The following is a 27,939-nucleotide window of genomic DNA, read 5'->3' as shown; positions in this document are numbered from 1 at the left end:
CTGTTGATTTTACTGCAACCTATGATCTTATTCTGGCAGCAAGAACTTTAATAGTCAAATCAGATTAGAACACCATAATTGGCATCTTTTTAGGTCTCACCTAGCGTCGCAGAGCATGCGCTGCTCGCTGGGCGAGACCTAAAGTGAGAGAGGAGCTTTCACAACGGGACTTGAAGCCCCACCCATCATTTTCATTGGGTCGCGTCTGTGTTTATGCTAAAGGCTGGCTTCCCATTGAAAATGATGCCTTTTGGCCACTGCCCTTTCTCCCTTTCATCCGGCCCATCCGGATTGAGTCGTCTACTTCACGGCTGTCGTGAAGCACTTTCTTATCTTTAGGGGGGGGGGGGGGCATATGTTTCTAATTAGCACAACCTTAGCGCAGCCATGCTAATTAGAAACAGATGGCCCCCCCTCAAGATGAGAAAGTCTGCAGGCACTACCCTGCACACTGAGGTCTCCTCGCTTCAGCGTCCCCCCTTGACTTTCCCTTCTCCTTCCCAAAGACACCGGCCCTTCTCAAAGGCATCTCCCCGCCCGGCCTGCTGCTGGTCGCTCAGGGCGACAATTTCAATTTTCTCTCTCCCCTTGGCTTCTTCTTTTTTAGGAGAAATCGGACTAATTGTGACAAAACGCTGGTTATCTCGGGAAAAGCAATTAAATCCCTTCGATTACATTTAAAGCAAAATGTGTTTCGCACTGTAAAGAGGCCGGGCCCGGAGTGGCATGTCCCCCCGGCCGATCGATATCCTATTATCGAATCGTGCATATCTTTTTCAGGCAGCTTGCAAAGTCTCTGCTAACATATAAATTATAAGGTCACAATTCAGATAATTACTATATTAAAACCTATTACACTTATTAGGGCCCGCTTTTGATCGCGGCTGCCTTGCCCCCCACCAAAATATTCCAACTTTCACACCAGGATCTGGGAACCACGGTGATTTACTGCCGCACGTGGAGAGAGGGAGCTCATGTGTGCGTGAGGGAGTACGTATGTGGTTGAATGAGTGTGTCCTTGTGCTCAGTGTGTGTGTGACCCAGTGTCTGTGCGAGACTATATATGTGAGATGTGTGCGAATAAGAGGACGAGTGTGTGAGTAAATGTGCGTACCCGAGAGAATTTTTGTGTTTTGTATGTGTGTGCGCATGGATGAATGTGTAGTGTGTGTGATTACATATGTGCGTGAGAAAGACTGTGTGTAAGGGGCTATGTGGGCGAGCGTAAGCGTGCGTGAGAGTATGTGTGCATGCCTGACGGGGAATATGTGTGTGTTTGGGGGGCTGGGTGTTTCATTTATAAAAGAGTAAATGTGCATGGAGGTGACGAGAGAGTGATTAGGTTTGTGAGAGTAAGGGCGTGCACACGCGTGTGGAAAAATGTGTTGTGCATGTGCATACCTATGTGCGTGAGAGAGTCTGTGTTGAAGGTGCTACATGTGTGTGAGAGAGAATAAAAGCACGTGTGCGTAAGAGTGTGTGTGCCTGAGAGGGAATGTGCGATTGTGTGTTTGAGAGAGAGAGGGGCGTGTGTCGGGGGAGGGTGGCTGGTGTGTGTCCATTTATGAAAGAGTGAGTGTGCTTGGAGGTCACAAGAGAGTCATTGGGTGTGTGAGGTGTGTTAGCTATGTGAGAGTACATGTGTGAGTGTTTTCGGATAGTTGAAGTTACGCTTGTATAAATGCCTACCTTATGATTTACTTTACACAAGAACTAGTTTTATAAATGCAAATACATAGATATTTTTTTACATGTATAAAACTATTCCTATGGAAACTAAAACGTAAGGGTGACGACAGTCTATCGCCGACTCTGTGAACCATGCCTGTGTCCCCTACATGCGTGTATATGTGTGTGTTTGCATATGTGTTATCACATTCTCATACATTTGGACACAGCCACATAGACATATATACGTGTGAGTCGGTGCACATCTCCATATCTGTATACAGACACCTTGATGCCAGTGTTGGTATATACACCTCACCAGCTTTGTACGGCAAGATTTTAAGCATCCATAGGTCTGTAAACAATAAATCCGAGATTATTAAACGTGTGTTCATAAGTGGGCATGTTTTGTGCATATGACAAACGTCTGGGTGTAAACAAACCCACCCACCAACAAAGCGCAAATCAATGTATTGTGTGTGTGTGTGTCTGCAACACAATCATTTCAGCCCGTAAGTATAAAGGGGCTAGTCAATGAGGAGGGATGTGGGCTGGGGGTTGCACGGGACAGGGTTCCTAGAGACACGAAAGGCTGGTGATAGAAAGGTGCTCACAGAGCGGAACGGGTCACTGGTGCAAACAGGAACAGACAGGGCAAAGCGTGAAAGAAAAACCAAGGAGCGATAAGAACAGAACAGTCAAGCGAGGAAGGAATACAAAGAAAAGATAGGAAGAGATAGGAAAACACCGGGTAGAAAAAAATTGTAGGCCTGGTTGAAATTTAACTTATAGGCGGAAATTGTAAAAGAAATCTGAAATTCAAGTTACCGGGCATTTGGGGACTTTTTAAAAAAGAATTTCGTATTTTTCGGGTTTGTCATTTTCACTTCAGTGAGTTTGGTTCGTGCCGAAAATATCTTGCTTCAGAAATGTTTTTTTGCATCTACCAGTTGCCCGCTGGTGTGCCCCCACGTGAAAACTTCGTCTACTGAGACACTTTATAACCACTTTTATATTAAATCCACACTTTCACGAAATTGCATAAAATTGTGAAACATTTCGCAAAATGACAATGCTACTTTGCATAAAAAAATACTCACCTTGGCACATCTTCCCTTTTGACTAATGCATACTAACTGCTGAACATGTTTTATATACCCCAGCAATGAATGAATCACTGGCTTTCAGGCAACTTCACGTTTCTTCAGCAGAAGGAAAACAAGCATTGGCATAGCCAATAGGTCTCGCCTTTGGGACCTGCTGCATAACTAAATAAGTATAAGGTCCCAAAGGTGAGACCTATTGGCTATGCCTATGCTTGTTTGTTTTTTGTTAGACTGACCAAAACGAATTCTGTTATTGTACCTTCTCACCAGAAAAATCTTAATTTCGTTATTATGGCTTAATACAATTTCATCAATGTCAACCACTATTGCTCTGATCTCACCAAGTGTGAACCCGTAGCCAGCACTCAAGAAAGGCTTTCAAACGTAATTTGCTTTTTCAAAGAGTGCAAACTTAACTAAAGGCTGGCGGTTAAGTTTCTGCTGCGAGCTCATTTTACATTAATATTTTCAAATGTATGCACGCTTGCAGTTCGGGTGGGGATACACATGCACTGCAGATATATTCACCTCGCTGTTTAGATCAGATACCCGGCTTGAAAACTTCACCTTGAAAGAAACTAACTGCAGATTAAAACCTGTTTGCCCTTTGAGACTCACATACTCTGTACTTTGTTCTTTTGTCAATCCCTTTGGGCCTTGTTCTGGCTAAACCACAGATAACACATTGAAGATCCTCTGACTTCTAATCAGTTGTTGGAGGGGGATGAGGTGTAGCCATCGATCTTCTATGTGGATGGACATTTGGTTTGGTTGTCGTTGCTTTGTCAGAAGACTCGGATTCTTGTTGTGATTTACTGGTTTCTCTTATTTTTTTGCTAGTTTTCTCCATGCTTTTTCCATTTTATACGACTTGTAGCACTTTTTGTTACAATGATAAAATATTTGATCCTCTTCCCCCATCAGTTTCAAACTTTTGTGAACTTTGTCTTGCCTTATTTCTGCAGAATCTCAATCTCTCTTCTGTCCAGCCACAGTTGATGTTAGATTTTCTTTCAGATTAGTTTGGCATATGACACATTTTTCTTTGTTGAAGGAGTCCTCAGGATTTGTAGTGAGTAACACTCTGCCAGGAGGTAAAGATCCACTACTACCACCTGCTTCGCTCATGTTGACGCATTTGTTTCAACGGAAAACCTGAAACAAAAACAATATTGAAACAAATTACCAATATGATTGCTAAAATGCATCATTATAGAGCCAACATTTTGGAAAATGGTGGAAGGGTTGCTCTGAGGAGTTATTTTCTTTTTCTATAAGACTACTTGACCCCCAAAACCTATCTTTTGACACTAAAATGAAGTATATAGGTCTCCCAAGTCCTGAAATATTACATCATCACTGCAACACATCCGCCATTTTTAAAAATGTCATCCAGAAAAACTCGGACCAGATCAGCAATATTTACTCAAGCTAAATTACTTCTTTAATGATCCAAAAACACAAATCAAAAATGAAAATCTCTTGACAACAATTTTTACAGATATATATATCAAGGGGTCAAGACTATTTCAGTGACCATTTAAACCTGATGCTATCCTATACTTTACATACAGATGCCTGTCTATTTATGTGTATATGAATCTTCAAATTAGTATTCACCATATACCATGTAAACAATAACTGAGCGTTTCAGCATATATGATGAGATCAGCCTTTCTTGCCCTGGACACTGCCTTCAGGGTTGCTAGTATCCTATGGCCCCTACAGTTTCGTTTTTTTTTTTAAATGGTACTGGAGTGCTTCTGTTTAGAATGGTAAAGGTACTCATGACCACACTGGAAACTGGGACATGGAACACAAGAGCTGGCGCACTATCCAGGACATGGGCCTTATGACTCGAGTTCACTCTTCTCTCAGTTACCTCAGTAATACTGTATGATAATAGTGGGTTGATATCCTGTGACTCTTAGAATATTTCACAAGCACCTATGAAAACTCCTCTTATCTAATAGCAACGTGGCATTATAGCAACATGACTCACCTCATTCATCAGCTAATTTACCATTCATCAGCTCATGTATCTCGTTTCCCCTGGGCGCATACTTTCCATTTGTAAGAGGCTTTTCATACTTGTGATAGAATGAAGTGCACTTAACATTCCTGTGTAGCAGTTTCCCTGCTGCAATTATAACGTGAATCTTCAACGGGAAGCTGATTCAGGTGCTTTCTATTCGAATTTATTCTACAGGTGAATTAAAACCCGTTATCCTACAGATGGAAAGCAAAAATTAAATAATGGCTCTTTGCAGGACCTAAAAAAGAGACACCCAGTAACAGTGTGAATTACAGGGCAAGAACATTTCTTTTACAGATATAGAAAGACCAACACATTTCCCTTTACACATGATCATCAATAAACTTGACCATAGTTTAGGAGACTTATGTTATGGCATCAAATTAAATAATCACCGCAAGGTAAATAAATGATCTTCCTGGCACCTGCTGGCTGGCAGATGTGTAGCAAATGCTCGGTGGAGTACAGAAACTGGCTCTTCAAAGCTTCTGTTTTGATTTGAAGTGAATGGTCACATTTGCAGAAACGTTTAGGAAAGGGGGAAACCTTCTTATGGTTGTCAGGTGTACCTCACCTCATGTGTTATAAAGGCTATGCCAATGACCTGGGATAGAGTTGCAGTCACTGTAAATCACTGTAAAAAGAATACAAGCTGGTCATTCCACTAAAGATAATCGTATGTCTGGAAAATGAGGAGTGTATCTTCATGGATTAAAGTTTCTGGACTGTGTGAGCTATTGATGAAGCCCGCACATGAAATGTTGTGATGTGATAACATTGAGGGTAGCCCAGTACAGTTCATTCTCCCACATAGTCCCTGCCCTTCCTTACCGCCACGCCCTACCTTGTCTCATGGGAGCAGTGCGAGTACTGGGACAAAGGATGGGGAATGTAGACATAGAGATGTAGCTGTCGTAATAAAGATTACCGGTACATAATCCAGCTGTTTCTAAACATGTGGGATGAATATAAGAGCATGACAAACTGCCTTATACCCCATTAAAATGGGCGTTTTAAGTAGAGTAGGTTAGGAAAGAATAGGTTATTGAGTAAAGAATTTTATAACGTTTATGGGAGACTTACATGGTGAATGGAAAAACGAAAGACAGGTTTGTATCTGAGGTTTTATGGAACTGCATGAGAAGGTCAATGCTGGGCGGGTTCATAGCTATTTGCAGAACCAAATGCTGTAACTGTAAACACATGGCCCCAATTTGATTTGCTAAGCTTGTATGGCAACGTTTGATTCCCTAGTAAAAACAGCTTTAAGTGCCTTTGTTCTGTATAAAGTTGTCTTTCCTTGTTTGACGTTGTGTATCTTCTGCTTTCCTGAAAAGTTCCCCAGTATGGTGTATACATGTCTCTGTTGAACAGCTCTGTTACTCACAGCCACAATGCAGACATAGAATTCAGAGGCAATTGGTCTTGGAGTTCTTGTGTCATTTCCTACTTTGTGCAGATGCATTGAGAGCAGCTTGGCTGGCCTGCAGTTTGGCTTGGATTCTAGCTTCACTATTGTCTTATTCGAGCTTGTCAAGGGAGCTATGTCAGTCGCTGCGTGCATTGTGCCAAGCTGTCTGCATTAGTAGTCGGTTGCATATACCCAAAAGGAATGTCCGCAACTAATACTTATCACATCTGTCGGTTGCAGACAAAGCTTTTCTCTGTATGTAGCACCCTTTACTTTTAACTTTAGACTGAACTTCAACCTCTACACTATTAGATCGAATGGGGGACACCATCCCAGCAAGGGAGCTTGCCAAGAATGATTGTACTTAACTCGGCGAAATGAATAATTAAATCAAAACAAAAATAGGCGTGTACACTTGTGCATAATTGTTTACGGCATCTTTTGCACAATCTTATAGCACACATTATCAGTAGCTGCCACTTGTAATGCGAAGTGGTGGGGGGAGGAGGAGTAATGCAAACCAAAAAAGACAGAATTATAAATATATATAGAATTGTACTTACCTGCTCTGACAGCCGCCACCTTCCTCCCGACTCTCACCTCCCGGACGCTCAGGAACTTCTGCGCAGGCTCCCTAGTGCCAATCCCAGTGCTTCTCTCATGCAATTTTTAATATATTTATAATTGTCTTTTTTGGTTTGCATTACTACTCCTCCTGCCCCACTACTTCACAATACGAGTGGCTGCTTGTCGGTGGTTCGGTTGTTAGTGCCTCGGAGCCTGTGTTGGTTCTCCACCCAGCTGTACAACACAGCTCTGGTTGGACAAAGGCTAAGTGCACATGACGATCTGGCCGGTCCCAGAGGGCGGCCAAACCAGCATGCGCCATTAGCAGTTCACACCACTGCCCCCCCTCCCCACCCGCCTTGGTGCTGCAGTGTCAGTATGGTGGTTCCGCACCTCCCTTGGCGTGGCTGGCTTCTTGCAGGATGAAAAATAAAAGAATAAAATAATCGTATTATTTTAATTTTCTCATTTGCCTCTGCAGGTTTTCAGCTGGGGGTGGATTGAAGGGGGGGCGATGCTCCTCCGCCATAACGGAGGAGCCATAACGGAGGAGCCGCCCCTGCACATTATACATTTTAAAGAACAATCTTTGTTTCTCAGATTCAGTGTGCCGGTGTTTAGCGTGCCGACGTTTAATATGCCACATTAAATTGCCGCCCCCATCTTTCCCATAAATGCTTTCTCTGTCACCAGTTTTGTCCTTAGGTTTATCCATTATGATATTTCTTCCAGTGTTATTAATATTCCTTCTCCTAACTTATTTCACCAAAACATATTTTTGCTTTTTTTCTATTGTATTTTTAAAACATTACAACCTTTTGACCATTATTTGTATTCTTTCTGCAGCCCCCTATAATCTCCACATTTTTCACAATTGTATTCAGATCCAATGCAAAACGAAAAAGAAATGTATCCCTTTCCATTGTGATGTATCACCACTACCATTTTTTTCATACTGGGTTTTTTATCTTACTTCGTTATAACTATGTCTAGATAGCTAAAAGTCCCATGTTTTTCTTTGTATCTAAAATACATAAAGAAGGACCCCACCCACCTTGCTGCCCTATACGTTTTTGGCACCAGTAGTAAAAGAATTATCATCTTTTACTAAGCATACTGAACATGTGTTGAATCAATTATATGACTTGACCTGAGAAGCCAATTATGTCTCGATCACTATGCTTGTAAAAACCTATGCATGTACTCCAGGCACACTGCACTAGTAGTTGTCCTATCATGTAGGAAAGGAGAAATTTGATGTATTGGCATAAATAGGATAAATAGATAAAAAAAATAGCCTTTTATATTTGTATACGATTTGCTACCATCTTGTCACTATTGAATAGTGCTGTGAGCAACGTTTGCTAATACACAATTCAGTGGTACTGTTTTTATGAGCCTTGGAAGGATGAAATACAAACCTGTAACTCACTGATTGCACACAAATTGTTCGAGCAAGACCATTCTCCCACATAGATGTACTTGTGTCTTTCAAGGTGGGCTAGAATTTCTGTCCCCAACTTTCCTATTCATTCATCAAGCAACAAACCATATATTGTGGTTCTCGCCTACAGATTTCTTTTAACTAGTGCCTGTTTTTTCTAGCTCTCTGTGCCATGTGCCTCTCTTTTTAAGGTCTCGCTAGTAGCGTTGCAGTGCGTAGCACTACACGCGCAGCGCGAGACCTCTTGTACGGTGTTTAGAAAGCTACCCACAGGCTTGTGCGTGTGGTTTTGCTTTCCCCGTTTAGCATTAGCTTGCTCGTGCTTTAAAAAAAAATTATTTAAAAAAACGGTACGAGATTAGGCAAAGGCGAAACGGCCATTCCCGACGGTGGCCAGCACGCGCAGCAGCGCGCGTTCGCCTTGCTGTCGCTGCCGCGCTCCCCCCGCTCATCTGTGGTGCGCGCGCACCACTAGTTGTTGACAGTATTCCCCGTAAAACCCCTTCATAGGCTTAACTTTTGAGTAACTGCCTTAGTCGAACTGATACCTGTCTTACAGAACAGAACCGTCCCTTGTGTGCTAGAACCCGCAGCTGGAGGCCTGGACTGAGTAAAGCGAATGAACAGGCAGCCCCTGTGGCGACGAGGCAAGATGGCCGGCCCCGAGGAGGGCCGCTGCCGGCCCTAGACAGGCTCGGCATCTCTCTCGTTCGAGGCGCAGTAAGTCGATAGTACAAGTTCCCGTTGCTGTTCTCTGACAGTAGCTTTCATGATGGTGTTTGCTCGCGATCTGCGTTGCTATGTAATTATCCCCATTTCTCGTGTTACGTGGAGTAACCGGGAGTTTCCCGGTAATTGCAGGTTACTCGCAGATAAGTAATTGCAGAAGCGAGATTGGGGACGAGATAGTGACGGATATTAGTCAAAAGGGAGGGCCATGTAAGTTGGAATGTGTGCCCTGCCTGCTTCGAGGCACTCGCCAACTGCTGTAGGCAGAGCCCAGAGATATATCTAGAACACAAGAGGCTCCCGGCCCGCCCGACCCACCTGCAGCCCTTGGAGGCAGTCCCCTAGGCCTCTCGGCGCACGGTGGGGGTATTTTCCAATCTAGGCTATAATGACGGCCATGCCTGGTTCCCTGGCTCCACAGGGGATGAGGGATTGTCCTCCTACATGGAGTATCCATCAACGCCTCCTTGTTATATTGGTGAACCAATCCGCTTCTGTCATCTATCCTTATCGACAGCAGCCGGAGAGACGGTTTGTGAACCGGACCAGGAGCTGTGCCTAAGTGGTTGGAAGAGTCTGTAAGAACTTGCAAAGAGCAGATACCGAGACCTGCTGGTGGCTTCAAAGAACACGTACCGTGCAGAGGCACACTCTGCTGTCGAGTTCCAAAGTGCTTGTAGAAGTCAAAGGGCAATGGCGGACACTCAAAGTCGCACCTCCCAGACACTCCCGTAAATAAGCAGCTGGTGCACTCTTTCCCCAGTACCTGCCGCTGATTGGTGCTGCTGCAGAGGAGTATCTTTCTTTCACCTCAGGCTATTGGCTGTTTGGTGCATCATCAATTGCAAAGCACACTGGGCTATTTTACACCAACATTGATTCTTCACAAATTACATCTTTTATCTCATAGATGTAATTTATACAGCAAGGAAGCACTTTTTTTTCCCTGCAGCCGCCATTTAAACAATATTTTAGTCTTAACTAAAAATGCAAGTCAGACCTGTTGGCTTTGCCAGTGTTTGGTGATGAACTCACCCTATTGCACCTAGAGCACCAACTGCATACCAATGGCCATCGCCTGCACCCATAACAAAACAGACAAGCATTGGCATAGCCAACAGGTCTCGCCTTTGGGACCTTTTAAGTGTTTAACCATGCAACAGATAATGTTGTTGCACCAAGGATATTGTGCTGCATAACTAAATACTTATAAGGTCCCAAAAGCAAGACCTATTGGCTATGCCAATGCTTGTTTCTCATATCCCCGCCCCCTCTGCTCTCCATGTTGCTCATCACCCCTCTAGGGCATCCATAAAAGCACATCAAAGATATATTTTTTCCAGGGTTTTTCGAAAGAGTAGACCTTGATCAGGTTGTTTTTGTTTTATCTCCTGCATTCCACTTGGTGCAACGCATAGGCACACAAAGCGCTGATGGAGGGGGAGGCTGCTGCATTCACTCAGCCTATGAGGCAGAAGGTATACTTAGCATGACGGAAAGGCAATGTTTCTACTAATAGAGGCCCACAAATCTGCTCCATGGGCTGCTGCAGAGCACCAAATGGCCGAGCATATGTTTAAGTTCCAAGACCCGTGAAAAGTAAATTAGCTTTGGATAGAATTTAAAACACTTCCTTACTCACAACTACAGGCAGTTATTATGTTCTTTTAAGTTTCAACAGCTAGGCCTCTGTGTGTTGTTTTTAAACTACATCTTGTGGAAAAGAAGTTTTAAATTATGTTCTGTTTACTTTGTGGAAAGTATTTGAAAAATACCAGGCCATTTATAAAGATATTGAATTCAGTGTGCCTTCCTTAAAAACGTTTGGCTATTCCTCCAGTATTTTCTTTTTTTCTTTTACTTCTATAACAGTGATTTACAAAGAAGCATTGGCAAAGCTAATAACTCAGCACTTGCCTTGTAAAGTGTTACATGTTGGGTTTGCTAATGCTTGTTTAGCAAACTGGACAGCACAGGCACTGTAACTGTATGTTCGATGTGGAAGGCTGCTTATCATTTCTATATTTTTTTCTGAAGTTACAAATCGCAATATACTGCTAGGATTAAAAAAATAAGGTTTGCCAACTGGCAATAAAAATCAGTAGTAATTATGATTTTTTTTTTTTTTTTTAAAAGGATCAGATTCACACAGTGCAGTGTTAGCACTTGGTCATGCATGTTGTGCCATGAAAAGACCACTTTCCTTTTTAAGATCACATACACATCTGTGGATGGGCATTGTATTTAAGTGATACGATTGAAATGTATTTACTACTTTTTTAGGTCTGGCATGACAGTGCAGCTATCTGCTTTACTTAATGATACTAATTGTTTAATATAAATATATCTATCTATTCACAGAACAAACTGAAGGTTACAGGGGCATTATAGTTAGGCTGACATTTCACTTGTACAAAACCAGATACATTCAGCCATTATAGTTAGCTGCGCTAACTAGAACTCGCTGCCCCTGCAATGCACTGCTGATGGCGTCACATATTACATCACTCATGACATGGTCAGTGACATCACTGATGACATCTCAAATGACTTAACTGCTGACATCATTCACATAGTCTTTGATGCACCTACTTACACCCTAATATAACCTTTCATACACCCACTCCAAAATTCAGATTACCATTCTCGAAACCATATACACACCAATACCAGTTAGTAAATACCCACTCACTGATTCATAGTTCTACACACACATCCACTCACTCACACACGCAGTCACTCACCAATACAGGCACAGATATATGCTCTAATACACCCATACAGACACTCACACATGGCCACTCACCCATAGAGGTACTCACACACCTAGTCCCTCACCCAAAGTCAATCACACTGCCATTTACTCACCAATACAGTTATAGACACACTACCTTGCTTATTCATACATCTGTAACACCTACTTACTCTCTTATACAATCACTGACACAAGCACACACTCATATCCATACAGGCACTCTCACAATCACTCACTCTCACATACAGTCACTTATATACTCCAACACTCGCATATACTGCCTTACTCACCCATATACTACTGGGACATCCATTTACTCACCGACACAGCCATACACACACTTACTCACCCATACAGCCCCTAGCAGATGCGCTCATGAACCCATACACCCAATGAATCCCTCACTCACACATCCATGCAGGGAGTCACACAAACCCCCCCAGCCACACAGACACTCAGGCACCAATACAGGTACGCAGATAACCAATCAATAATCCAGGATGCGCCTTTGGAGAGTAATGGAGAAATGGGGGGCGTGGGCTCCAAAGCCCTCTTAGCAGTCCCACTGTGTGGGACTTACTGGAGGTAACAGGAGGGCTAGTTGGCCCCCAGGGACCCTCAAGAAGCAAGGGGGCTTCATCTCCCAACCAAGAGCACGCCAGGGGCTTACTGGAGGTAACAGTGGACGTTTTTGACGGCCAACTACCCCTCCTGTAACCTCCGATAACTCTGCAAACGCGTCTCCTGGCACACTCTTGGTTCGGGGATGATGTCCCCTTCGCTGCTGCTGGTCCTTAGGGGCCAACTAGCCTACCTGTTACCTCCAGTAAGCCCAACACAGTGAGATTGCTGAGAGGTGGTCGCAGGCCACGCCCTCTTTATCCACCACTCTGCAAACACGCCTCCTGGCGTGCTCTTGGTTGGGGGATGAAGCACCCTTGCCTCTTGAGGGTCCCTGGGGGCCAACTAGCCCTCCAGTTACCTCCAGTAAGCCCCACACAGCTGGATTGCTGAGAGGTGGTTAGCAGCCACGTCCCCTTTCTCCACCACTCTGCTAACGCGCCTCCTGGTGCACTGCTGCTTGGGGGATGAAGTCCGCCTTAGTTCTGAGGTTCCCAGGTCACAAGGGTACCTCCTTGCCCCCTCCCGACCCCATTCCCCCGGGGCTAGACCTTTGTTTATTTTATTTTAGAGGGGAGGGGTGCCCCCCTCTTCAGGTCAATTTTGGCCCCGGTGACCCCATCCCTCGGGTCCTGGTCATTAAAAAAACAAACATGGGTGGGGGGAGCTCAGCGGCCCCCCTCCCGGGCAATTTTTTTCCCCCGGGGACCCCATCCCCCGGGGCCAGGCCGTTTTTTACAATTTTATTTTAACGGAGGGGGCTGAGCAGGTCCCCTCCCGGGCCATTTTCGGCCCCAAGACCCCATCTCCAGGGCATGGCCAGATGGTTGGGACCGCGGGGGGGAGCCTGAAGGTTCCTGCGGGAGCCGGCATGGCTTCTTACCCCTAGTGAGATGCTGTCATGCAGCTCCCTTGGGATAAAAAGCAAAGAGCTCCACTTAGAACAAGTGAGAGCAAAATGCCCTCACTTGTTCAGAGTGGAGAACTTGTTTGCTATGCGATGGTGGGAGCAGTGTTCCCGCCATCCTATAGCAAACTGCAAAGTCTGGAGGTGGGTACCCCCGAACATTGCTGGAGCCAGCCCTCGGGGGTGGCGGTCCCCATGGCAATTTACGGCTCCACGAGGGGGCCCGCGTTGCCCCCCTCCAAGAGTATTGAAGCCCCAGGGAGGTGGTGGTCCCTGGGGCTGCGAGAGGGGGCTCAAGCCCCTGCCCATCTCTTCAATATAGCACTGGGGAGGTAGCAGTCCCTGAACCGTGGGGGCCTGCATGGCCCCCACAATTAATGAACATAGCCCCAGGGAGATGGCTGCGGTGGGACCACGCGGGTCCCCACATGTATTTAGATCATTGCCCCTGGGACAAAGCACGGGAGCCCACGCTTTGTGTTTTAAAAGTTTTCGGCTAGATTCGCGGATCCAATGCAAATCCTGCCAAAATATTTTAACAAAATATGCTTTGGGCCTTGGGGGTCCCAGGAACCCCCTGAGCAGGTCTTGGGGGTCAGGGTGTTTCTACCCTGCCCCCTTTTCTTATTTTTTTTAATGTATTCTGACTTTTTTCTTGTGACTTGGTTCAGCCGAGTCCCAAGATGGCTGCCAACACTTCCTGGTTTGAAGTGTTGGCAGCCAATCAGATCTCAGGCACGAGTTTAGGAGGGTTCGAGGATCTTCTGCACCCATATTGGGATATCTGAGAAATCTTTAAATTTCTCAGGAACTACTGAACGGATTTATACCATTTAACAAAAAGAGTGCAATCTGGACCAAGAGCTACCTTTTTGCCAAATTTGGTGTAATTCCATTCAGCAGTTCGGGCTGTAGCTGCGTCAACAGTTTCCTATGGAAATTAACATGGCGAAAACGCGTTTTGGGACACCCCCTTTTTCTTGGCCCCCGCTTGAGGAATCACCCCGAAACTTTCAACACAGCAGCTGAAGTGAGTGGGCCATTAGTTTAAAAATATTTGTGAAGATTCGTCAACCGGCTAAAGGAATTGGCAAAAGAAAAAACACTTTTCCTATGGAAACTAGGTCCTAACTATAATTGCCTACTGGTGACTGCCAGTGGGTAATGTATATATATCTTTGGTTACACTCACAGGGGTTGCTCTTTCACATCATGTTATTGTCTATTAAGTGCATTAGTCCACCTTCCAGGAAGTGTTTGCATTGGACTGCATGAGTGACAGTTTCACATCTGAAAAGTACACTCAATTATCATGCTGTTTGTCACATTTAATGTTTAAATCCGGACCCTGTGCTACTGTTAACAGCTCCTAGGGCAGGAAAAACACAATTTTACAAACCAATCCCTAGGCAGCTAACCATTTACTGCACAAGTTCGGATATATTTATATGAAGGCCAAGCGTACACAAGAAGGAAAAATAGACATGCTTTATTTTTTTTAAAAAGCTCTAAAAGCATTGATATTTAATGCCTGTAAAGTTACATGACTAGTTAAAAACACAGTAAATCACCATAGGCATTCCTCTCATGCAACATTTATTCGGTAATCAGAACAGGATTCTTATTGCCTGAATACAGGAAAGATATGTGAATTTGCTTGATATCCTTAATTCAAATACTCAAAATATGAAAAGAAAAAATCAAATACAATAGTATCTGATATTTGATACTAGTTATGATTCTCAAGTGATAATCAAATGATGATACACAAGGTAATTGAATATAGCAATGGGTATATTCGAATTGAGAGGAAATGTTGTGGCTTTGATTTTCAATGAATCTTCAGGGAATCGAGCCACGTTCAATTCTTTAGCTCACATATGCATTCTATACAGAAAGGAATCAATTTTTGCTACCTTTTCCCTGCAGTTGGAAAAGATAGTAGGACAGTATTTAATGTGCTAAACAGCATTTATGCATGGAAACCATGGAAACAGTATTTGTGAATTCCCATGTTAACATGTGCTGGCATAATAAAGCCAGAGTCATTGGCTTAGTCAGTGCTTTTTGTGTTTGTGGTCCATTATGTAATGGTTTACACTCAAACTTCCTTGCACCTGATTAGAGGTGTGGCACAACATCCTGATATTTGGCAGAGCTCTCAAAAACGCCTTCCCGGCCCAAAAAGCACCTACTCAAGGGATTTTTCAACCTCACGCTTTGATGAATGTCTAGACCTACAGGTTCTTGAGTTTTTGTTTCAGTGATTAGGCTGAATACTATTGTTTCAAGAGGCTGGGCTCAAATCTGAATCTGTTCAAGAAGACATAAGGACAGTAAAATGTGGTTGGTTTGTTTAAGGGAAAATGTATTCCTTCAATAAGATCATGCCGAAGGTGAGAGTAGGAAGAGTTAAGGTGATTCAGAGGACAGACCAACTGCCTCTGTGAGTGCATATATGTACGGTAAAAATGTCCTGTGTTGAAAGAAACCAATGGGGTGGTATTCTCCTAGTTTCATATACCCAACTCACTCATCAAATCTGGGTTTCTTGAATTGCGTCTCTTTTGAAACCACACACTATCTCATCATCTCTGAGATGCTCTGTGACATAGTTCTTTGTATAGCACTCCCTTGCTCCTTGCCTCTAGGTATGTCAAATAACTTGAATGATATAAGTTAATATGGTCTAAAGAGATGTCTTGGGCACATGAAGACGGGTGTGACTCTGCAGCATGTCAATAGCATGGGCCCGGCATTAGTCTGCTCAGATCTGTACCCTTTTGAACATGTTGGAAACAAATGGTACTTCAACTCTCTACAATAGGCTGCCCTTTCCCTATCTTGTTCCTTTGTTTAAAACTCCTGGCGAAAGGCGCTTTTTTTCTCCTGTCCTAGGCCATGGAAACTGGGCCAAGAATTCACCAGGCAAGTCGCCCCCTTGGTATTCTATTTTTAGGTCTCCGCTAGCGAAGGCTGCGCTTGCGCAGTCTCGCTCGCGAGATTTAACGTTTTGGAGAAGAGGGGCTTGAACCCGCCCCTCTTCTCTCCTCTTCTCCATTGGCTGGCCTCTTAAATGCTGGCCAGCCATTGGAGAAGAGGCTTGTCTCGCAAAACAGGCCCCGTCCTATTCGGACTCGGGGGCGTGTTTTTTCTTTGCTTTTTGCAGGGTGTGTTTTTCTCTCCTCCAGCCAATGGCAAGAGGAGAGAAAAATAAACACGCCCCCGAATCTGAAAACGCCGCTGCGTTTCTCCGAGGCATTTCTGCTTCGCCTCGGAGAAAGGCGGTGGTGTTTATGGCGTGATCCCCGTTGCTCCTCGGTCTGGTGTCCTATGTCTATTTGTGGAGGTAAATGGTTGTAACGAAAGTGACGTTATCTCAACCACTCAGAATGAAAGAATGTTAATTGCTCTTTAGTGCTGTTCCTAGGTCGCCAGGCGGTGCGCACGATGTAAACACAGATCAGACCACAACAATCATGTGATGATCAGGAGTCTTCCCACCCACCCAGCCAAGTAAAAACGAAACCGAAAGTGCTAAATAAAGAAAAACCCGAGGTCTGCCGAGAACTCTCCATATCGTCCAAACACTTTGGTTGAACGGGAGGTTGAAAGGCAGGGACGGCGTGAGAGGAAAGCAGTGAGGTCCCAGTCGCATTCAGTCAGCCGTGTTGCCCGTTCCCTCGGATCGTCGAACGCCATGACACACCCAATGTGAGTACGGGAGGCGCCAGGGACACTCCGCGTACAGCCCTCGAGCAGCGCCTTGAGTACTTCGCTTTCATGCGGCTCTTCCGGACATGTTCTTGGGTGCTGAGCCTTTCTCCTATAACGGTTTAGCTGGATTTGGGTTTAATTGTTGGGCCGGGGTACCTGATGCTGTATAATATTTGGCATCCTTTGGAATTCTCGTAGCCCCGTCATACAAGGATGTGGTGGAACGGCTAGTGCTGCCGATTATGGAATTCGGCAACCAGGCACAAGTCTAGGCTTTGGCTCAACATTCTGCGATTCTGGGCAAATCATTTAAATTGCCTTTTTAATAAAAAAAAAAATTAATGTGTCCATGGGTAATGTAACTGGTGTACGTGTAAAGCGCTCCAATACCATCAGTACGAGGTCGCGCTTTAGAAAACTGCAGAATAAAATATGCAGCAGGTACTGTTACAAATAGTGCATCTTTTCGTCCCCCCCCACCTCAGGAACCTGCAAGCACTTTTCCTTTTAAAAAATAGCAGAAGGACTACAATTTTACCTCACCTGAGTACACAGAATGACAGTGCTCCTCACAGGCGGGCAACTAGAGCCAAATTTCGGGGGGGGCTGAAAAAGATTTCGGGGGGGGGGCCTAAGTGTTCCAGCCATAGGCAGAGTGGCTGTAAGAAGGGGTGAAAACACAACAAAAGCCTCATTAACGAGTAAATGGTCTTTTAAAGACCCGTGAAGTACTCTGGTGCGGCTGCAGTTAGACGGACGCCAGCCCGCGAGGCTGTCTCAGCCGGGCTGTCACACAGGACGGGGGGGGGGGCTCGACGGGGGGGGGCTGAAGCCTGGTGAGCCCAATGGGTGTTGCGCGCCTGGCTCCTCAGCAGAAAATTACAGAAGAGACAGAAAGAACATAAATAGAATGCAATGTTTAAAGTCAGCAGCATGTCTGTGTGGCTCTGTGTAAGTGCGAGTGGCTCTGTGTGTGTGTGTGTGTATGGGAGGCTATGTGTGTGCCTCTGTGTGTGTGTGGCTCTGTGTGGGTGGCTTTTTTTGTAGGTGGCTCTATGCGTGGATGCCTCTGTGTGTGGGTAACTCTGTGTGTGTAGGTGGCTCTGTGTGGGTGGCTCTATTTGTGTGTTGGTTGCTCTATTTGAATGGCTCTGTGTGGGTGGCTCTGTGGGTGGCTGTGTGTGTGGGTGGCTGTGTGTGTGGCGCTGTGTGTGGGTGCAAATGCAATAGGTCTCGCATTTGAGAGAGATTAAGCTATTGACATTGTAAATAACAATGCAGTTTCTTTAAATGTTTTAAATACAAAAACATAAACAAAAATAATGTCAGGAGCAATGCCAATAGCTCTAACTTTAACAATGCCGAGACCATTCCATTGTAAATGCTTGTTTTATATTCTCATCCCAGGACTAACAGGTGAACCAAGGGAGGTGGGAAACACTTTAGACAATGGGGCAGAGCTATTTTTAGAGCCAATACAAGAAAAGAGAGTAATGAATTGTACATTTTAAACCCATTATTCAAACTTGATATGTTCACAACAAACATGCTTTAGTGAACTTGATAATGGTTATAAGCTGCTGACAGATATCTTTAACAAGCATTTACAATGCAATGGTCTCGGCATTGGTAAAGTTAGAGCTATTGGCATTGCTCATGACATTATTTTTGTTTATGTTTTTTGTTTTTAAAACATTTAAAGAAACGGCATTGTCATGAGCAATGCCAATAGCTCTAACTTTAACAATGCCGAGACCGTTGCATTGTAAATGCTTGTTAGCTGATGGTCACTGCTCAATACCTGGGCATGCATCCTTTTTTAGTGGAAAAAACTTAAAACATATCATTCCTGCACTGTAATATAAGGTTTAAACGTACTACGTTAACCAACTGGTTTCACCTGCCCCTACTATGTAGGCAAAAAGAGTACTTTGCAGAGGTGTCAACTAATTCATGGGACCTTAACTCCACGAACACCTACTTCACAGCAGGGCTTCGAGCTAACAAGAACAACCCTCGTGTTCGCAGCGGAGGGTGTCACATTACAAACCCTCACAACCAACTCATTGCCTTCTACAACCAGGTAAAAGTAATCTACACATAACTCACAAGGCTAGGGTAAAAATTGTACAATTGCTAAAATATTTAAAAAATGAAAATATAGCAGCGACTTCCTTGTACGGACTTCAAACACCGCTGTCCAGATGACCCCCAGGGATTAGCTTTCTGGCTGCAAATAAACAGAGCAGGTAAGGCGTAGGGCAAACATCCGGGCCTGTGGCGGGAGCAGGGCGCAGCCGCCCATTCCCAGCCAATTAACCACTTAGGGAGCAGCTGTGAAGGCACCCCCGGGGAGCCGCCGGCACCAGACCCCGGCCGGCCGCAGGTAGCGCTGCAGGGCGCCGAGGCGGAGACTGGCACCGGCGGTGCACGCTCCAGCATGCCTCGCCCTGGGGGCGATAATGTGCCCCCCCAGGGAAGCCTTCTCCCAGCCCCTTAAAGTGTACTTAGCCCTCAGAGGGGGAGCCCTGAAAACTAAACCAGGGCCCAAAAACCTTTTAAGAGCCATGCGCCTCGAAGGAACCACGTCCTCGCTGCATGTAGCGCTTTAGGGCCATTAATTTAAGCCGAAACTAGGGAACCGAGAGAACTACCTTACAAAACAGTTAGCACGTTTTAAACTACATGATCTAGACGTCAGACAACCATTTATTTATTTCAAATCCCATCTGTGCAGCCAGCCACACATTAAATTATGACGTCAGCATCGTACGATAGGCTATTGGTATTGCTCATTATTTTTTTATGATTTTTGTATCCCTAAATAGATGGCATTGTCATTTCTATTGGCATTAGCTTTTTTTTTGCATATGTGATACCTATTGCATTAGTACAAGTAGACGATTTTTTTTTAGAAATGTTTTTTTAGAAAGCTGTTCAAAACTGGGCAGTGATGCTAAATGTGACAGGACAGACTTCAGAAATACTGCCAAGAATCAAATATTTTATATTGGTGACCTGTGAAGAGCTTTGCCCAAACTTAAGGACGACTCAAAGTGCTTAGCAAGTTCGAATGATGTGAGGAGGGCAGGAGCCCTCTCCCAACTCTTCGAAATATCGTTTAGACTTGCTATCCGGAGCTATCTGGTTAGCTGAGTCTTCAGGTGGCTGCCTAGAGCCAAGTCCAAGCGAGTTTTCGCATCGGGAGTCTGCTAGACGGAGGGAGTCAGGAAGTGAGAGGAGGGGAGATGAGGTGAATGCCAAGCTCTGCGTGTACTGAAACAAGGGGGAACGCATAAATGCGCCCCAGCGAACAGAATGTATATACATGCAAAGAATATGAATTCTAACCCGATTCAGGCTGGAGGCTTGCTGGTACCTAGTGGCCGGCAGCTGCGAACACCTCGTCCGATGCACGAACGGAAATTCAAAGGCATCATTTGGTGAGACACCGAAATATTCCGCTCAAGGTTTCACAAGCACGATTAGAGAACATGGCAGTGGTTTCCAAGAGGAGGTTTTCATGCACTATTCAGGAATCTTGAAATCCTTTTAGTGTAATCTAAAACGGATAAATACTAGACGTGAGCTCTCCAGAGTCTGCGACGGATTGTATGCAAGGCAATCAGCTGAGCGTTCCTCGCGCTGACAGGAGAGCCCCGCGCGCCAGCAAGCATCAACCCCCGACTTAGCCTCTGGGTCTTAAAACCACAAGCTTCGACGCTGTAAGCACTTCTGTTTCAGACACGTCACTTGCAAATAGACGTGTAGGCGAATCACGAAGCAAAGCAGGCAGCAACTGGGCAAAGCCGGCCGCACGCCAGGCAGCAACTGGGAGCCAGCCTGTTCTTACGTGCATAAACACGGTGCCACAATCGTGCACACGTCACCAAGCCCACCAAAAGCTTTCACACAGCTGCTGAGGAGGCATGCACACAGCAAATGTAACATCCTGATAAAAACGCGGACGCAGGCAGCAACTGGGCAAGCCAGGCAGCACGCAAGGCAGCAAGTGGGAGGCAGCATGGTCTACGTGCACAAACACGGAGCCACAATCGTGCACACACCAAGCCCCCCAAAACAAGTGGGAGGCAGCATGGCCTACGTGCACAAACACGGAGCCACAATCGTGCACACACCAAGCCCCCCCAAAAAAAATTCACATAGGAAAGGAGACATCCTGCTATCAAACACACCACTGCCTTTCTCCGAGGCAGAGCAGAAATGCCTCGGAGAAACGCAGTGGCGGTTTCGAAATCGGGGGCGTGTTTTCCTTTACTCTCCTCTTGCCATTGGCTGGAGGAGATAATTAAACTTCTTGAAAAAAACACGCCCCCGAATCCGAAAAGGACGGGGCCTAATCGGAATGACGGACCTCTTCTCCAATGGCTGGCCAGCATTCAAGAGGCCAGCCAATGGAGAACAGGGGAGAAGAGGGGCGGGTTCAAGCCCCTCTTCTCCAAGTCATTAAATCTCGGATCGAGACTGCGCAAGCGCAGCCTTCGAGCCGAGACCTAAAAAGGGGAATGGCTGATTTGAGAACTAAAAAGTAGCTTCAAGAGATTTCAGTTCAAAGCACTTTAGAACCAGTTTTCGCAGCTATTTAAAGATGACAACTATTTTTGTAAATTCTCTGAATATTCTTTTTGTGAAATGACAATGAACTCACAAAATATTTATAATTGCATTTTCTTAAAGACACTTCTATCTGACTGCTGACCAAAGGTAAGTTTTCAGTCTGTTCATCGGGACATTACAACATATGCTTGTTTGATGAAGCACACATCTACAGGTTATATTATGTTATTGGTGATTTTATAGCATACTTATCACTTGTGAAGGTATCCAGGCGCTTGGTAGCAAGTGTGTGAGACCAGCCTTGGAGGCTTACTGGGAGAGCCAGACCTTCAGCTTGTTGTGGAAATCAAGAAGAGAGGAGGAGGCTCAGTTCTGTTGTGGGAGGCTGTGCGACGCTTTAGGAGCCCGGTATGAGAAGGTGCAATCCCTGCTCTGCTTTTCTGTACGAGTGTGGTGTGTGATAGTGAGAGACCGGCAGAGCTAAGGTGTCTGGAAGGTTGGTGAAAATGAATGCAGCTATTCAGCTAGGCAGGGCCTGTGTTGTGGAGTCCTTTGTAGGTGTGAGTGAGGAGTTTGAAGTGTGCGTACTTGTGTATCGGAAGTCAGTGCAGTTTCCTAAGGTGTGGTGTGATATGGGCTTGGTGACGGTGTTTGAGGACTAGTCTGGCTGCTGTGTTATGGACCGTCTGCAGCCTACTTGTGAGCTAGTTGGTTATCCCTGCGTACAGGCTGTTCTCTGAGTCTAGTCTACCACATAGAATAAGGGGCTATGCATTTGCAGTCCAAGGCCAATGAACATCTGTGGTTTGTGAGACTTGAGGGGGAGCATCATTTTGCATTATGCCCCTGCCAGTAAATCCAGGTTCAGGTTACTGGCCTATTATTTATGTAGATAAAGGAATTCCCCTTCACATATTTCCCCATCTGGGCCCTGGTCCTTCATGGAAGCTGCAAGTGGGATGCTTAAGCAGATATAGTGCACCACCATAAGACGGTAGTAGCAATGAAAAAATCAACTAAGCACCCTGTAGCTATAAATGGCGTTAAGATAACTTCAGTGTTTGATGTGAGTGGGATCTATTGAAAAGGATGTTTCCAATCTTTTTTAGTTTTACAATAACAGTTTCCATACTTTTTGTTAATAAAACAAATGTGTATCCGGTGCCTCTGGCTGAAAGGAAGGTGGCATTCTGTTATATGAAGCCAAGGTCGAGACAGACAGTGAAAGAAGTAACCAGCCTTGTCAGGGTGCCGGCTACCTGTAAGAAATGTAAATGTGTGTAAAAGCTGAATAATTTAGCAGTGGAGTGTGTCTGTCTAATGAAAACTTATACAAAAAGGTCTGCAGTAGGTACAGTCTGGTTGCATGTTTCTTCAAATGTATGTTTAACAAAATTGAAATATGAACCAACCAGGATTCAGTTCTGTGGACATCTGGTTACAGACCGAGACCTCTGTAGTGAACGTATTAACCAACTGAGCTTCCATAACACAAAATAATACATTTTCCACCTACTTTAACTTGCATTTATTTTGTTATCTAAGCTTTAGATTCATTTTATTTGTATTTACCTGAAGGTGAAAGGTCAACAAAATAGTTGCAGAATATTATGCTATTTTTTTGCCGCATATCTTTCCTTGTTCCCATTGCACTTAGGAGCACAGTGCCCATACCATTAGCGGCTCCTCCTTAGGGGGTGCTAGGGTGTCGACCCACTGCCTCTCTCTGTTTCCATGTAAAAGCTGCATTTAACACCTGAAGCAATTATCTGCAAACAATCTCAGATCGTTTGCCTATTAAAGAATGTAATGTCCACTTAGCTGCAGAAGAGGGCTTTACTAGTTGTATTGCACATGTCAGGCGGGCGCTATTACAGCCCAGCCCCACAAAATTACAATACATATCTGACATGCTGTACTAGCGTCACGCAGTGCAGCATGTCAGATAATGGCGCTTCAGGGCTTGTCCATCCATCATGCGTCCTATCAGAAGTCAGAGTAGAGTTTACCTCTAACCCTATCCCAGCTTCTGATTGGGTAGAAGCTCTTTGATCTAGCTCTGATGATCTGCTTGCCAGAGTTATGCCATTCAGAAATTGTGGGCCCTGCTGGGAAAGCTATGCCAGCTTGTTGTGAAGATGTCTGCCTCGGGTATATTACTTATTTTGCAGTTTTACTTTGTGTGAATGTGGGTGTCCTGTTTGTTTGTCTGCGTGCCGGTGACTGTGAATGTATGTCAGTAGGATTGTCAGTGAATGTGTTCCTGGCAGTTTATATGTTTATATGCATAAGTGCGTGCCTTAGGAAAGCCTGGGGGGTGGGTAGGAGGTCTTGCGCCTAGTAGAAAGCGAGGACGGGGCCTGCAATTAAACCTGTCAGTAAAACTAGTGAAATAATCCAGGCTGTATAATAAAAGGCCTGCTAAATTGGTGAAAGAATCTGTATGCAAAATTCATAGAGCTTTTCGGTTTTTACGAATCCATGCGACTGGCTTTTTTTTTGTGTTGATGATAATCCTGTTTATTTCTACCACTATCACTACCACACAAACCAGAATGCAAAAAACCTGTCAAACATCGGAGCGGAGAGCACTTGAGATTAAATGAGTGTAGCTACCAATAGTGCAACAGGTGCATTTGCACTAGGACCCTGTAGTGTGAGGGGCACTCGTCACCCCTGTTTTCACAGCCAGTTTGAGGCAAGGAGGTCACATTTTCCTGTTTGCATGTGGGCCCCAGGTGGCTTTACTATGCCAGTGTGCTTCTATATTTTGTAAATTAGGGAAACGCTATGGGCCTGTCTGCACAGGGCATGTTCTGGTTGCAGTATTTAGTGTTCTCCGTCTCTTCTGTTTGTGCATAGTCAAAGATCAGTGAGTCACTACTGACGCAGCGCAGGCAATAATAATGGTGTGATAAAAGCATTGTCCTCTCCTAGCAATTGAATTACTGCTGTTAGAATTATTTTCTGGTGGACAAAGCCAGTGAAGTACATAGTTTCTGCTGTTGCAGTCTGACCTTTTAGTATATTTCAACAATTCCTCGTATCAACTTGCTGAACCATTGGGGTGTTACATAATTTAGGAAAATGCCATAAATGCAGTGGTTGACATCTATGTTTTAACTATCCTTTCTTGGGGAAGGAGAGAACCCCAAACTCACCCCAGGGACTTTGGGCTACCTCATTATGGTTACCCAGGACCCTCCAGTGTAGGCATTTACGTCCCCTACCTATTTTAAAGTTCACCAGCCGCCACTGCCCCATACTTTTTTAATGCACGGCAACCTCTAGATGACCTTCAAAATACTTTGGGCAAGGCTGTCAATGAGGCCCCATCTCCACAGCCCAGCACAGCGCACACCAGTTACAGAATTGTGTGTCTTGGAAGCTGCTTCTGCCTATGCTAAGACGCATGCCAGGTACAAGGCTTGAGCAGTTGTCTATAGAAGTATTTTTAGGCAGGATGGGCACACAAGGGACTATAAATAAAACTGGTCGGGCCACCTACAATGAGCAATCAATAAAATTGTTAACATGTGTTTTATATTTGAGAAGACAAAGGTTAAAGTGATGTCATAGTTAGGAATTGTAATATTTTACTTTACATTAAAAAAAACTCTGACCGTCGCTGTCAAACCAAAGGCTAGAGGGATGTTAGATAGTTTAAAACAATGTTTTTCCTAATAATTTCATATAACAAATCCACTGATATTCACCAGTCAGAGTTCTCTCAAGTAATTATAACTCGTGCCTCTGCTATGCACAGTGTTGTCATCAATGATGTCATTTCAGATGTTGCATGCTATCAATAGTGTCATAAAATATGCCATGAGTGATGTAAAATGGGAGGTAATTTGCACCCACTCACCAAACCTATGGAGTCAGGATATCCCTACCCTGTCCCGTATATGTTTTTCCTTTAGCTTTTTCCCAGGATAGTGGAATGAGTCTGCAAGTCCTAAAGGGACCTTATCTTTAGATCTGTCAGGACTGTGGCTTGAAATAGCTATACATTTAGAACGGTAACTTCTCAAAAACTATTGAACGGATTTACACCAAATCACAAAAAGCACCCTTTCTGGATCAGGATCTAGCGTTCTGGCAAATTTGGTGAAAATCCTTTCAGGCGTTGGGGCAATAATATACTTATTCAGTTATTTCAGAGAGGTGCTGTTTTTAGGTCTTGCATAAGACATTGGATGCACTGTCTGTTGGGAGATATATTGCTAGATTACAGAGGACTAAGAGCATGCCTGATTCTAATTTGTGACCTTGTGTGGGCTTCACTTCCTCTGAATTATTTCTTGTGACCTTTCTCTATTCTATTTTCAGGAGCTTCTTTTTTCTTTTGGTTTAAGCACACTACAAGCGTGTGTGTGCTTTCAGCTGTGTACCTTGTGAACATCTCCCCCATGCTTGTGCTGTTCTTTCACCTCCCATGCACTCCAGCTGAGCTTGAGTGCATATCTCACTCCTTTATTGTTTGTGCCTGCTTGGTTTTTCACCCACCTCCATGTTGCACTCCTTTTATTTAATCCATTTGCTTTCCTCACAGTCCTCTGTCCCAGTTCATTTCCCCCTCCATATTCCTTCCCTGTGCCCCCATGTTGCTTCTTCCCACTTGCCCACACAGTTATTTTGCGCTCCACCTTCATGTTGCTTCCCCCCTGCATGTTGCTTCCCTCCTTGTTGCTTCCCTTTCCCTCAGGTTGTTTCTCCTACCGATGTTAATTATTTTTTATTTACCAATCCAGCTCTGATCGGCAAACAGAAAAAAAGTGCTTGTGTCAGTTTGTAGGCACGCACATTCTTGGTGCGTGCCTTAAACATTACGCAGCTGGTGGTGTATGTCTTTTTTTCCTTTTTTAAAAGCCATGCTTCACAGCACGGGGGTCACTGTATAGCATGGTTAGAACCATTAGCAAAACAAATAGGTTCCAATGGCGAGACTAAGATTTGGGGTTCTTGAAAAAGGCATGTGACTACAAATTGAGGCATCAAATGTTGACTGCGAAGTTAAAACTACAATAAAACATTTCTTTTTTCTTGTAGGTGGATAGAGGCCTGCTTAGCTGAAGAACTGCCACCCACTACTGAACTGGAAGAAGGCCTACGAAATGGAGTTTACCTAGTTAAGTTGGGCAAATTCTTTGCTCCAAAAATGATTTCTGAAAAAAAAATCTATGATTCAGAGCAAATTCGATATAAGGTAATTTGGGCTTTGGTGGAATTGTCATATGGAAGTCAAGAATGCTGTGATGTGTTTGGTTGACACAAAGTTGTGGTTAATGTTCTCGTGGTGGTCTCTGTGGTGTTTTATAATCTGTGTACATTGGTATGTGCTTGGTTAAAATAGAGATTGCTTTTAAGGATATAATGCATACATTAACACATGTTTAAAACCGTTCCTCATGAAATGGAATTCTACTACAAAAGGAACAGTGCACAGAGTGCGTTTTAAATTAGTTAATAAATTTACAAGTCAACTAACTGCTAGCTAATTTTTGGCAAACATGTTAGGTGGACGCTTCAATAATGAGATGTAATCATTACTACTTTGACTTTATAGTCAGCAAGACTGATTTCCACATGGTTTGCACAATAGTTTGACTGTGCATGTATCCGAATGTCGATCAGTGAGTGGTGTCTGCTTGTACTATGATTGGTTGTGGACAAAGTATTTGCAACATATCCGCATGTTCAGATGGATTGGAAAGGTAGGTTAGTGGATAGTCATGATCCCTCTGTGTACAACCACAGACTAGAGGTTTTGTGTAAATGGTGACCATGCAAGTGGAGCTCTGTCCCCTCAATACCCTAGATCATCAGATACCTACAAGCTTCATAGTCTGGTTAGCCTAATTGCTGTATATACAGCATGGGAGGAGGACTGAAAACGTTCAGTAATCACTATAAACTCAACCTGGGAGTACAGCGTAATATTGGTCCAGGTAACATAACTTGATCATGCTTTATTTCTCACACACCCTGTCTTCATAGCATCACTAAGCACCGGGACTAAAACACAATAGGGTCACCACACAGGTCACTCACTTAAGACACCAACGCACTTTGCACAGAGGCTCACATCAAGTACAACACACTTGCACTCCCCCACTGAGTAGTATGTTACCCATCAATTAAGGTGCTTTGGTGCTCGACATTGGGGTATGAGACAATATACAAATAGAATACATTAGAATTAAATAATTTGGAGTTTGTTTTTTAGAGTATCTGACAATTTGAAAATTAATTCCAGGATGTTTCAGTGTGCATCTGATCTGTTTTATGGCGTTTAGGGCTTGAGTTTGTGGATAGCTAGGTCTCTGTAAATGTCTCTGCTGATAAGGAATTGTAGGTTTAATGCTTCCTCCATATTTGTTTAATGCCTAACATGTTTG

At 44.3% G+C, this 27,939-nt stretch overlaps 1 protein-coding gene across 4 annotated transcripts in view; it reads left to right on the top strand.

Annotated features, from left to right (window-relative positions):
* IQGAP2 (IQ motif containing GTPase activating protein 2) overlaps window positions 1-27,939 on the top strand; it is a 1,048,054-nt gene that overhangs the window by 449,787 nt on the left and 570,328 nt on the right. For all 4 annotated transcript variants that reach the window (XM_085632282.1, XM_085632281.1, XM_085632284.1 and 1 more), the window contains exon 3: window positions 26,591-26,747. In XM_085632282.1, the coding sequence (XP_085488408.1) occupies window positions 26,591-26,747 (157 nt within the window). The remainder of the gene's footprint in view (window positions 1-26,590; window positions 26,748-27,939) is intronic.

This window comes from Triturus cristatus, chromosome 2_1 (assembly GCF_964204655.1).
Source record: "Triturus cristatus chromosome 2_1, aTriCri1.1, whole genome shotgun sequence".
NCBI classification, from domain to species: Eukaryota; Metazoa; Chordata; class Amphibia; order Caudata; family Salamandridae; genus Triturus; species Triturus cristatus.
The sequence above is the reverse complement of the archived record's forward strand: the minus strand, read 5'-3'. Positions and strand labels throughout refer to the sequence as shown.